General features: G+C 39.7%; 1 protein-coding gene across 1 annotated transcript in view; it reads right to left on the bottom strand.

Annotated features, from left to right (window-relative positions):
- znf462 (zinc finger protein 462) overlaps positions 1 to 11794 on the bottom strand; it is a 50902-nt gene continuing 39108 nt past the window's right edge. The window contains exons 8-13 of the mRNA XM_019275533.2: positions 10928 to 11183; positions 10660 to 10799; positions 9304 to 9527; positions 6106 to 6433; positions 5283 to 5421; positions 1 to 4165 (exon numbers count right to left, since the gene is read on the bottom strand). Coding sequence (XP_019131078.2) covers positions 3964 to 4165; positions 5283 to 5421; positions 6106 to 6433; positions 9304 to 9527; positions 10660 to 10799; positions 10928 to 11183 — 1289 coding nt within the window. The 3' untranslated portion in view covers positions 1 to 3963. The remainder of the gene's footprint in view (positions 4166 to 5282; positions 5422 to 6105; positions 6434 to 9303; positions 9528 to 10659; positions 10800 to 10927; positions 11184 to 11794) is intronic.

Here is an 11794-nt window from a genome sequence, read left to right as displayed (position 1 = left end):
ATTAACCGTTATCTGATAACTTTATTATCAAGTTAAAAAAAGACAATGAATTACAATATTTACAGAATATCCAGAGATAAATGGAATAAAATTGTAAACAATCATTCTAGGCAACATCACAACCCACCATCAGGTAATCAGATTTATATGGGAAGAAAGGCAAGAAGGAGAGATTCTAGTGTCAAACTATGGAGACAACAGTCTGAAAAGAGAAATGCATTGGAAACAAACTAAACATATATACAAGTATCCAGTGTGTTGTCAGCAGGGGTGTAACTTTGGGTAAACTGGGAATATTACAGTCGAGTGACTGCACACAGTGAGGGATTCATAGTCATTTTCTATTCAAATGATCACAGAACAACAAACAATTTTGGGTTGACAGTTTCATTAACCCAGATCATCCCAGTTTGTCTAGTTTACACTGGGCTTTCAAGCTGGGCAACAAGCTGCCTTACAAAGCTTATTTCTACAACAACAGTTTTCAAACTGTCTTACTTTCAAAAAGCTACAGGCTGATCCTGAAAAAAAGAAACAGGGCTTTGAGATTCAGCACCAACTCAAACAGTTTTTCAGGTATTACAAGCACTGAGGAGCATAGTGGGGCTGCTACATTCCCACCTATTGTTGGCTGGGTAGACTACGGGCAGTGAGCTGATGCCCTTACTGGTCACGGATAGGAGATACTGGAGTGTCAGATGTCGGATTGGACATAAGTGAGCTAGATCTCAGAGGGATCTACAGGCTGACTGGGAACCCATATCCAAGCAGTTTAGGTAAATGCCCCCAAAGGAACAAATTTTGTCTCTTACTCTGCCATGTTTTTCTCCTTCACAATAAAAGCCCTGGCTGTTAATTAATAAAGAACTGCATCATTTTCCTTCACGTGTTTAAATAATGTACAACCACACTGCTCTTCCTATTTGCTCATTCCCATTACAGTACAAAAAGGAGATATTTTTCATTGTAACCAGACATTGTACAACAGTGTAATAATGTTGGATTGGGGACTCAAAAAGCCCCTAAGGGTTAGCTATCATCTTTAGATTTCTTTTTTTTTTTTCTCGTCTTTTTTTATTTAAAAATGAGAACACCTAAAGGAAAAAAAAGGTTAAAGTATCCTTTCCGAAACACCACAGATCAAACACTTAACGAGTAGGTTTGTTTTCTATACATGGCTGCAAACATGTAGTTCACCTGGGTTGCACCCATAGAACTCTACATCCAAAGTTCTATGGTCCAAACCCAGATTTTCCATTTTCCATCAATGGTTCAATGCTCAGGAAGGACAATCACAGCAGCAAACACAGCAGGCTTGGTAAATATTTTGGTACCAAGAACACAATTATGTCAATTGTGCTCCTCTTCTAATTTGACATTGTAGTTATCAGTGATTTTATTTCTGACAGTTTAACGTTGCTTATTGGTCTTATCAGAATTGTACATAAATTTGATTTAATTGCTATTTATTAATCTTATAAGGCTTCAGGGCATTCAAGCAGCAACTTCCAACAAATACAATCTCTGCCTTTTGTGAGTATCAACAACAATGTGACAACTTTGTCTAAAAAGAAGCACACAAATGCAGGCTGTGTCAACACAGGATGAGAATTTAAAAGGGGGATTTAACAGCTTTAAAAAGTCAATCTTTAACATATAGTCCCAGTGGCAATATATGCATGGAAATAACTGGTTTTAGGGCTTTCTGACCTGGTTACACTTGTCTTCTTAGTGTATCCCATCCCGTCAAAACTGGATCATAGACTGTAGAAAAACTGTGGCATCAGCCATGAGTTTCTTAAGGGACGTTTTGAAGCACTAGATTTGAGTTTAATCCTTGATGCCAGGCTGTCAGTCATATGGAGCCTAAAAATACAAATTTAGGTGATGTGGAGGAACCTGGATGGAGTTAAGGTAATCACCAGGGCTAACTGTGAAAGGCAGAGACATCTGTCAATCAACCACACATGGCTCCAAACATACCTGTTTCATGGAATTTCATTTGTGGTGCTCAAAGTATTAAAAACCACACTTAAAAAAAACACACACACACACACTAGCAGCATTTCTTTCTATAAACAGCATCGCTGTTCACTCCAGATAATAGAGTACAACACAGAACACACTGTCAACAGTTTTCATAGGAACTATTTATTTTGTAGGAAAGAGTTCTGATGAAAACTGCTGAAATTTTTAAAATCTTTCAATGCTGTGAGTATAACAAATGAAATTCCATTCATTTCCATTGGATCAGCAGAAATCCTGGAGACAGATGTCTCATAACTTTGGCAAATAAACCAAAGCTATTGCCAAATACCATATACTATACAGTATATAAGGTTATCTGGTTGAACTAACCCACTGTAAGCCGCAACATCCTCTTTGTACAACTGATTAGATGCTAAACCACATTACTTTGTACTGGTATTTACAACGCAATTACATTTAAGTCAAATCTGATTTCATTTTATCTGATCTTAATTAAACAAGACTCCAAATTGCCACTAAGGCACACATTAGAATGAGTGAAATTATCAATTGAAGCCATATATTTCTTGTTGAAAAAACTTTAGATTTTAAGGGAGAAGTTTGGTGATTTTCTGGTTACTTCAAACCAGTTAAAAGTTGTTTTTTTAAAAAGCAATTAAAGCTATTTATAACGGCTATTAGAGGAACTGAATTTTAAGGCACTTAGGCACTGGCTTCAACACTCAGCCTTGGTGGTTGACACTTGGTTTGTACACAGTGTAATCCAGTCTGCCAGACCACAACCAGGGGCGACCTGGTCATGGTGGTATGACACATCGGTAATATGTTATTTATTTATCATTTGTGGGTGCACCTTCAGTATGTGACAGAGCTGGATTCTGGCACAGCCAATCATAAATTTTGCACTAAAAAGACAAGTGTAATCTCTGTCTGTGGATTATGATGATATTACGCCACCGAGGTTAAAACCTGTAGTTATGTTCCAGGCTTACTCTTGCTATGCTCATTTTAACGGATACAGTACCTATATCATACAGTCATGACACATTAAACACATCTCTGTTGTTATAATGATCTGCAGAGTGCATAGGTTAACTGTGACATGGTTTAACCTGGAGTACAAACAACATCATATCCTGCAGGGGGAGGGGAGATTAAAACTAATCCCATTATTTCCACGATTTCATCACATCAGTGACACAACTGGACGATAAAGTAGTACAGTCAAAATGTGAAGGGTGCCACAGGCTGAAGGCTTATACTTAGTATAATATTAAGGGACCTAAAATATAGCAATTTGCTACAACCATTGGGGGGGAGGGGGGAAATTGAAGAAAACATTATTTGTGATTTCCACTAAAAAAGATAAGGTGCGACTCTTGCTCAAGGAATACTTCTACACATTTAACACAAGGCTACGATGAAAAAGAATCTCAGATTTCAACAAGAAACAAGAAAAGGTAGCTCTACAGTGGGCCACACGCTTGTAAATGCTTTCATATCTTGTTTGTTCCTTTTAGGTCAATTTACAGTAACCCTGTTTTAGATGAGTGGGAGTGGGTGGGATGTGTGTGTGTGTGTGTGTGTGTGTGTGTAAAAGGTGCTTCAAATAATAAAACGCTAAATTTAGTTTATCATTTTGGACAACATTCTTTATAAATAGCTTCGTTTTTATCTAGGTGGGATCTTTCACTGTAGATTTGACCAGAATGTCAGCAATAAAGAGTTCTGTTCACTATTGGTTACCAATATATTAAGATCTGTCCTAGGGGACTGCCCATTTAAAGAGCTCAGCCGTTTTATGCAGCACAACCTAATACTTAAATATGTAACACCTAAAATCTAGTAATGTGCCAACTCATAAGAAGTCACTTTTTATTCAATCTTTACGCTTCCTTTGACGTCCTATTTTAAGATCCAACTCAGTGCTGATCCTACCCAACTTTATCAATATCCCAAGAGGCCACAATCAGTTCAACCAAACTGTTGATCCTTTTTGGTGTCAAGCATTTCTTTGTCTTCCACATACTGGCTTTGACTTCTCAGTGATAGATCAGCGTCCTCCTCCTTTCTGTTGCTGGACAAGTCTATCAGGACAGAGGAACCAGTGGAAGATGAAGCTGAGGCCTCCATTGCGGAGGTGGTGCTGGTGTCCATTCGGCTGTTGTTAACCGTCCTAAGGGAGCAAAAATAATTGCATTTAAAACGTGGACAGATATGAAGAAACATAATGCTAACAACAGAGGGTGGCACGTTTTTAATATGCAGATACACAGTTATAAAAGACTAAAGACTAAAAGGCTACAGCCATGCTAGAGGCTCTATAAAAAATGCTGCTGTTGAGCAGGTATGCTCCCTGGTAACATCAGAATGATAGCAATGTCAATGGTTTTGCAGGTCATGAACCAAATTATTACAATTCATCCTCTGGTGAACATCAACATCTTAACCAAATTTCATTAGCATAACCGCAATTCATTAGTTATCAAGACCACAAACGTCAACCTCGTGGTGGCCCTAGATGAAAAATAAAGTCACTAGGATTCATTCTCTGGGGTCCACACGTCACAACGTCAGTTATTGCGCCATTATTTACTATATTTACTATCTGCTCTCTGCCTTTGTCACACATTAACTCCTCTGTTATCCGTCTGTTACACGTCTTGCCACTTTCTTCTGCCCTGCGGTTAACCCCTGTGTTCTCGCCACTCACATCACCTGTCCCCTCCAAACACCTGCTCCCACTTCCTCATTAGTCTTTCAGTAAATCACCTGCCCATTTCCATGCACTCAGATCATCTAATGTGCTTGCTGCTTAGTTGTCCAGACTTTTTCTCTGCTTGGTCCTGTTTGGACCCCTGCTTGTCTTTTGGACTTCTGCCCCTTTTGCCCGTTCCCTTGCTGGATAATTTTGCCTTAATTTTCATGTCAACCCCTTATTGATTCTTGCCTTTCTGACTAGATGCAACAAAATGTTACATTACCAGTTTGGTCCTCCCCTGCCTTACAAGTCTGTATCATATTTCATGGCAATACTATTACCAATACTATTCATAAAGCCATGCTGCCAGTGTGGCTAAAAACCATTCCTTGCAGTGCAGTATTTAGAGGGATAGCTTCCTCACCATGTGTAACCGTGACATCTGAATGACTTCACTAAATAAAGCTAAAGGACCTTATTGTTTGTACAAATACCAGAAAGACAGGTACAGAGCACCAGGGTGGCTTAGTGTGCAGGGAAAGTAAACAAGCTCACACATCAGGAGAGAGCGAGGAAAAGAAGAAATACTAACATGCCGTGACGCAGGACATGTCGTTCCCACTCGAGGCTGTTGGTGAAGCAGCGGCCACAGAACTCGCACGGGAGACGCTTCTCTACACCGCTCGGCCCAGAGGTGCTGCTGGTGCTGCTGGTGGGAGATGCAAGGACCTCTGGGAAATAGAGTTTAAATGTTTGTTGTTGTTTGTTTCTTAGTACAATATAAAAATTATTTATTATCAGACAATCAGTAGTCTATACATAATTATACATCAATCACAGCATAAAGATTGTTATATTGGCTACACTGTAGGGATGATCCTTCGGTGAGCAACAAATATGGAGTCAAGTGACTCAGTGAATTATTAGATAGAAGAATGAAATGAGAAAATCAATTCCGAATTACATTGAGACAATGTTAGAAGACAAACACTGCTCATGAAGAATGGCTAAAACACATTATACATTACATCTTACTTATGGGCCCATTTATCTTCCTTAAAAAGGGAGACACAGGAGATTTTTCACACAGATCACAATTTGATATGAAATAAATGAGAACAGAAAAAGACAGAAAATGACTTGTCAGCAGAAAGAGATTTATTGCATAATCCCAAAAGGTTTTTGGAAAAGAAATGTGTTTTTTGGCTCATAGAGAGGAGTTAAATAGTATCAGCACTGTTCTGGTCTGTAGTGAACACAGCACCCAGGATTGGGCATGTTGTTGCTTAATAATGTCTGTGCATGTTTTTTAAAACAAATAAAATAAAATAATGTCTCTCTTCATATTTACATTAACATGGTCTATCAACAAAGTAAGGATGAGTAGATAATAAGCAGGAGAGCGATGTATTTACCTTGTAGGGCGGGCCTCTCTTCCTCCACCTCCTTGACTTCCTCTTCATCTTCTTCCTCTTCTTCCTCCTCCTCTTCCTCTTTGATGTTGTCCTCCATCTCTTCATCATCCATCTCTCTCCGTTCCTCCGCCATGTCTTCCATCATTTCCATTCCTACGTCGTCATCGTCCTCCTCTTCCTCCTCCTCTGCAGCAGCTACCTTTGCACCTTCGACCATCTCCACAAGCTCTCTGTCTTCTTCCTCTTCTGCGCTGCTCCCTTGTTGTTCCTTTATCATCTCCAGCTGGTCAAGGTTGACCCGGCCCATCAGCTCAAAGTTCCGGATAACCTGATCAGAAACAGGACTAATGAATCATTTTGGTAAGTTTTTTTTAATTTTTTTTTTATCTTGGATAACTCCCTTTTCTTTTCTACTGTGTGTGTTGAACCTTGCAGAAAAGTCAACATTACATTTATGTTTATATTGAGCTAGAGTTTTAGGCTGATGATAAACTCTAGTACCACATCCTGCCTATACCCAATATTTAAAGTATTATGAGATATAAATTACTGATGCTGTTTGTCAGCTCTCAGGCCAAAGGTGTACTTGTGTACTGTATGATACAGCAGCATAAGATCATGAGTCAATTAAAATGATCGGAAACAAAAGTATTTTTACAGAGAGGATGGCGTTCGATGACAGAACCACATCATCTTGTGGCTTATGTATTTTGTCACAAATGATGTCACTCTTTCTGAGCAATCCCCTCCTCCCTGAAGACTCAAGAGCTGTAGCCCTGCAACAGGACAACGCCTGCTCTTACACTCCTACTCGAATGAGATTTCGCTCTCTGTCTCACCCAGAAATAAAATTAATCCAGTATAAGAAATGTTTTTGGGTTGCTTTCATTATTTTCTGGACTCATTTTGACCTTCAGCTACACTGCACACTGTAAATCATGTGTACTCACTGTATTTATATTGCTTTAGTCCTCAAATCATCATCGCTCAGTATTCATACTAATTAAGGTCAATGCGCCCTTCTAATTAAAAACAAACCTTGTAATAAACTCTCCTAATTGTTAACAAGAAAAATTTACAAATGTCAACTTGTAATCTGATCAAATACATATAAATACTTTAAAAATACTGTGTCAAAGGATGTTGCAGTGTACCGTATGTTTACATATATTTATAATATTATATATTACTGCTGTTGTTTGTCACAGAATTTTACCTGACGACAATAAAGTGAGATAGACAGTGTACCTGATCCTTGTTTCTTGTCAAAGGAAGATATTTTCATCCAACGCTGCAGTAACTCTGTAGTAACTGTGACCTTGATCGACATAACACCTTAAATAGAAGGACTTCTTTGCCAAATGATGATCTGAATGAGAAAGATGTGTAATAATACTATGGACATAAAAGTGATGACTCTGTCACTGTCCCAGAGGTGCTTCTTGCCTCCTCTCACCAATATTAGATTTTTACAAATTTCCCTCTCAACGTCGCGACAGCTGCAGGTCGCCTGCTGTCGTCTACAGATGTGATATCCTACCACCAAGCAATCTGAAGCAATGATGGCTCTGGCTTTCAAAAACCCATACACACACACACACTGATCAGTGGTGGTAATGTCGTCATCTCGTGGCCACAATCCATCCATCGCTTGACACTAAACTCATTCATTATCTATAACCGCTTACTCCTATTTTAGGTAACAGGAGGGCTGGACCTTATCCCAGAATGCATCGGGTTAAATCATGGATCTTGTCATGTAAAGAATGAAAAATGATAACCCGGTGCCCTTTTGAATGTTGAATGTACTCTAAACTACAATCTGCTTTCTCACATTATCTCATGAATTATCTCCTTTGAGGGAGGCTGAGAGATGAAACCTTCTCCCTCCTGGATGTGGTTAGAATACACTGAAGCTCCGGCAATCTGATACCCATGTACCAAGTCATCATAGCCCACTGTATCATTCAGTAGCCATTCAACTGATGTTTTTATCTCCTCATCTGTCAAGAGCAGAGGAGTGTAGAGTTTAATTTGGGCTTCATAAGTTTGCGTATCTTGTTTTAATAAATCCTCTCCATGTATCGCTTTTAAGGACTCTGAAGAAAGCTGGGAAATAGGAAAGGGGAGAACAGAGCCATTCTCTGGGCCAAACAAATTAGACAGTTTACGTACTTTTCATAATCCCAACTGACTTTATGGTTCAACTGTAATTGGAATCCTCTAATCATTTCTCAACTAATAAAGTTTTATTACACATTTTCAAAAACATTAAACCACGCACACATTAAATGGCAGCTGTGAGCGAATCATTAACAGGATTTTCCCTGCCTACATTTAAGGTGGGCTGATATAGATTTTAATGTGGAACTGCTGTATAAGCATTCACTGGAAGTAGCTGATTTATGTTTTGACTACATTTCAGCTCTTTTTTTTTTTTTAGGTAATTTGCTCTGTTTTACACAAGTGTACATGCTAAGCTAAGTGCTTGCTGAAGTTTGTGTGAACCTAAAATCACAAAATAAGCAAATTCATTTCCTCTGCTCCTCCTGCTGCTGCTGCTGCTGCACTTCACTGAGCATCGATTGTTGTTGTTCCAATCTATGTGAACCATTTTCCTACCTGCTTCATGGGATGACTACAAAATAGAAATGCAAATCATGAGAGTTATCTCTAGTTCTTGTTTTACTGTGCAATTAGATGATAAAAAGGCCACAGGCTTTTTAGGACTTTGGTAGCCAAAGATGAAACACTGCTACTTACTTGCCTGATTATAAAGATCACTTCTTTTAAAAGTTCTGGGACTATGGGATCTAAATGTGTTCAGGATGTACAATCCAGCATCTTACTGTGGACAAGTTTGATTTAGGCGTTGTTGGCATAATAACTTGATACTGGGGGAAGACAGGCCCTGTGATTACCTCCCATAAAACCAGCAAAGGCCATACAGAATTAATTGAACAGTTTGAAATTACAGTGCATAAGCTGTAAACATCTCATGTTACCAGCCATTAAGCAGGTTGATTATTAAAACCTGTTCTTATGAGTAATCCACTTTAAATACGATTCTCCATCGATGAGCCAGACAGCTTCATGTCCGCATTTTTCCTGCTTTTCAAATCATATTGTAAAAAAAAACAACTACGTGAGGTCACTTTAAATGTAGTAAGGCTAAACTTTATGTGGACTCAAACTGACCTTGTGCTCAAGGCGTAGATGCTCCTCTAGCTGGCTCCGTCGACTGCTGTCATAATAACAGAGCTGGCACTGGTATGGTTTGATCTCATCGTGCTTCTGCAGGTGCAGCTGCAACGCCTGGTCGCTGGAGCATGTGAAGGTGCATTTGTGGCAACGGAATACCAGGCCCTGAAGGTGGCGTGACAGCTTGGAGCGGCTGACCTCCAGTGGCCCCACACGCTCCTCTGATGGAGGAAGAGGAGAGAGAGCGAAGTGGATTATTAGGTTGGACGGAGGGGAGGAAAATGGTGGTAGAGCAGGGCAGGGAAGAGAGCTAACTAGAGGATGGGAAGAGGAGATGCGGGGGTGAAGGAGACACACACACACACATACAGTGGTAGAGAAGAAAGTAATCACAGCGGCTGTTACCTTTTTGTGGTTTTGTAATTTTCTCACTTTGAAGGCAAACACTTCCTCTAGATAACTGAAGATCTCATATAGAAACTACTCAAACACCCCTAAAAAGTGTCTCATCGACTCATCACATCAGTTTCTCCTCTGAGTGCTTGCTTTTAAGTGTCACCTCTCAGTTCTCATGAACATTCTCATGTACTGCACATGATGAATAGCTCCATTGGTATTGCGCATATCATATCAGTTTGTAAACTATTCCGAAAATATGTCTGATAAGCCCGAGCGCTCTAGAACTTCCATAAACCTTTAAGTCACACACCACATTTCAACTACCAGCACTAAGGTGATGACATTTTTATTTGACTGCGATAGCATTTAAAAGCAAAAGTTTTGGGAAATATCCGTGATGGCTTTCTTGCTCTGAGTTAGATGAGAAGATTGATATCACTCTGTGATATGTCTGTGTGATGAAATGGCCAGCCTGGCTCTGGTAGAATGTAAAAAAAAAAGTTTGCCTGTCAGCACTCCTAAAGCTCACTGATTAACACATATCTCTTTTATTTAATCATACAAATATGATATACAAATATCACGTCATACTGTTCAAACTGCAGTTACGAGCAGCATCCAACTTGTAATTCAGAGTCGGAAGTGTCAGTATTTTGTAACAGTGATGGTATCTCACACTTTGTGAAAAGAAAGCAAACTGGTGCCAACATGGCTGCATACCACCATCACTGGCCGGTACATCGAAATAAAATCTGACATTAACACTAATGCAATCTATTCAGCTAATTTAGGAGGAGCTGCCCACAGGCCAAAAAATAATCCAACAGAAGCTGTTTCCAGGTTTCACATCTACCCCTCTGCAAGAAAGTGAACAAGCGCATTTCCCAAAAAATGACCTATTCTTTAAGAAGTAGAGTTTACTATGTCTTTGGTTCCATTCTGCATGATGTGTACCTCTGTGCAGGACAATGTGGTCAATCATATTGCTCTTGTGTTTGGTGTGATAGAGGCAGAGAGGGCAGCGTAGGTCTTTAGGGAGGTCGTCAGGTGCATTGTTGTTGTGACCGGCTTCCACATGCATGGTGAAAGTATTCCTGAGATGGATTCAGAGACAGAAAGAAGGATCACTAAACTATTGAGGGGATTTATCCAGTGCTTGTCTATCTAGCATCAGCATAAAGCATAAATATACAACATCTCAGTCACTGTTCTGTTTTCTTACTTGTAGCAGGTGAAAAAGGCACAGTCTTTGCACTTGAAGAGCTTCTTGCCACCGTGGCGGTCCCTGTAGTGCCGACGCAGGCTCTGCATGTATCCAGAGCTGAACTCGCAGAACTCACAAGTGAGGATGCCGTCTGGTCGATTGTCAGCCACTGTTGAGCCACCAGGTGTTGAGCTGGAAGACATTTGACTGCGGGAGGCCAGCTGGTAATGACTAAGCTGCTGACGAACATCCGCTGGCTCCAGGTATGATGGATCTGAGAGCGTGGGGTAAAGAAATTTAGAGGAACATGCTGTTTATTATTATATTGCAACACACTGTAAAGATTCAAGTGAGACTGTAACAGCTTATAAAATCCAACACATTATTAAAGATTAAACTATTGGTTTCCAACCTCTTTGGCTTGTGACCACTGATGTCAGATTTTTAGAAGTTGTTAGGAGCTCTCTCAAAGAGTCTAAACTTCTCAGATGGTTTCGTTTAAACTGTTGAAGCCCACAGTGGGAAAACTCTCACCAAAGAGGCAAAGGTTAGAGAAAAGTCCAAAGAATTAAGGCCTTTTTACGCTGCAAAACTTTGTATTTTCTCCTTTTGTAACCCATTAATCATCCCGCGGCACATCAGAGTCACCCACTGGAGGAGGGCAACCCCTAGGTTGAGGGGCCTTGTACTAAACTACTTAACTGTGCATAAAGTAGTAAAACCAGCTCCACTTTCAACAGCTCCAACAGTGAAATGCTACTTTAACACAGACGCATCAGTACTCACAATCTAATAATGTCATATATAATAACTTATCAGTCACAGGGGACATTCTCCAGCAGAATGAGTACTTTAGATACCTTAATTACATTGAGCTGATAAATT

This window comes from Larimichthys crocea, chromosome IX (assembly GCF_000972845.2).
Source record: "Larimichthys crocea isolate SSNF chromosome IX, L_crocea_2.0, whole genome shotgun sequence".
Classification (NCBI taxonomy): domain Eukaryota; kingdom Metazoa; phylum Chordata; class Actinopteri; family Sciaenidae; genus Larimichthys; species Larimichthys crocea.
The sequence above is the reverse complement of the archived record's forward strand: the minus strand, read 5'-3'. Positions and strand labels throughout refer to the sequence as shown.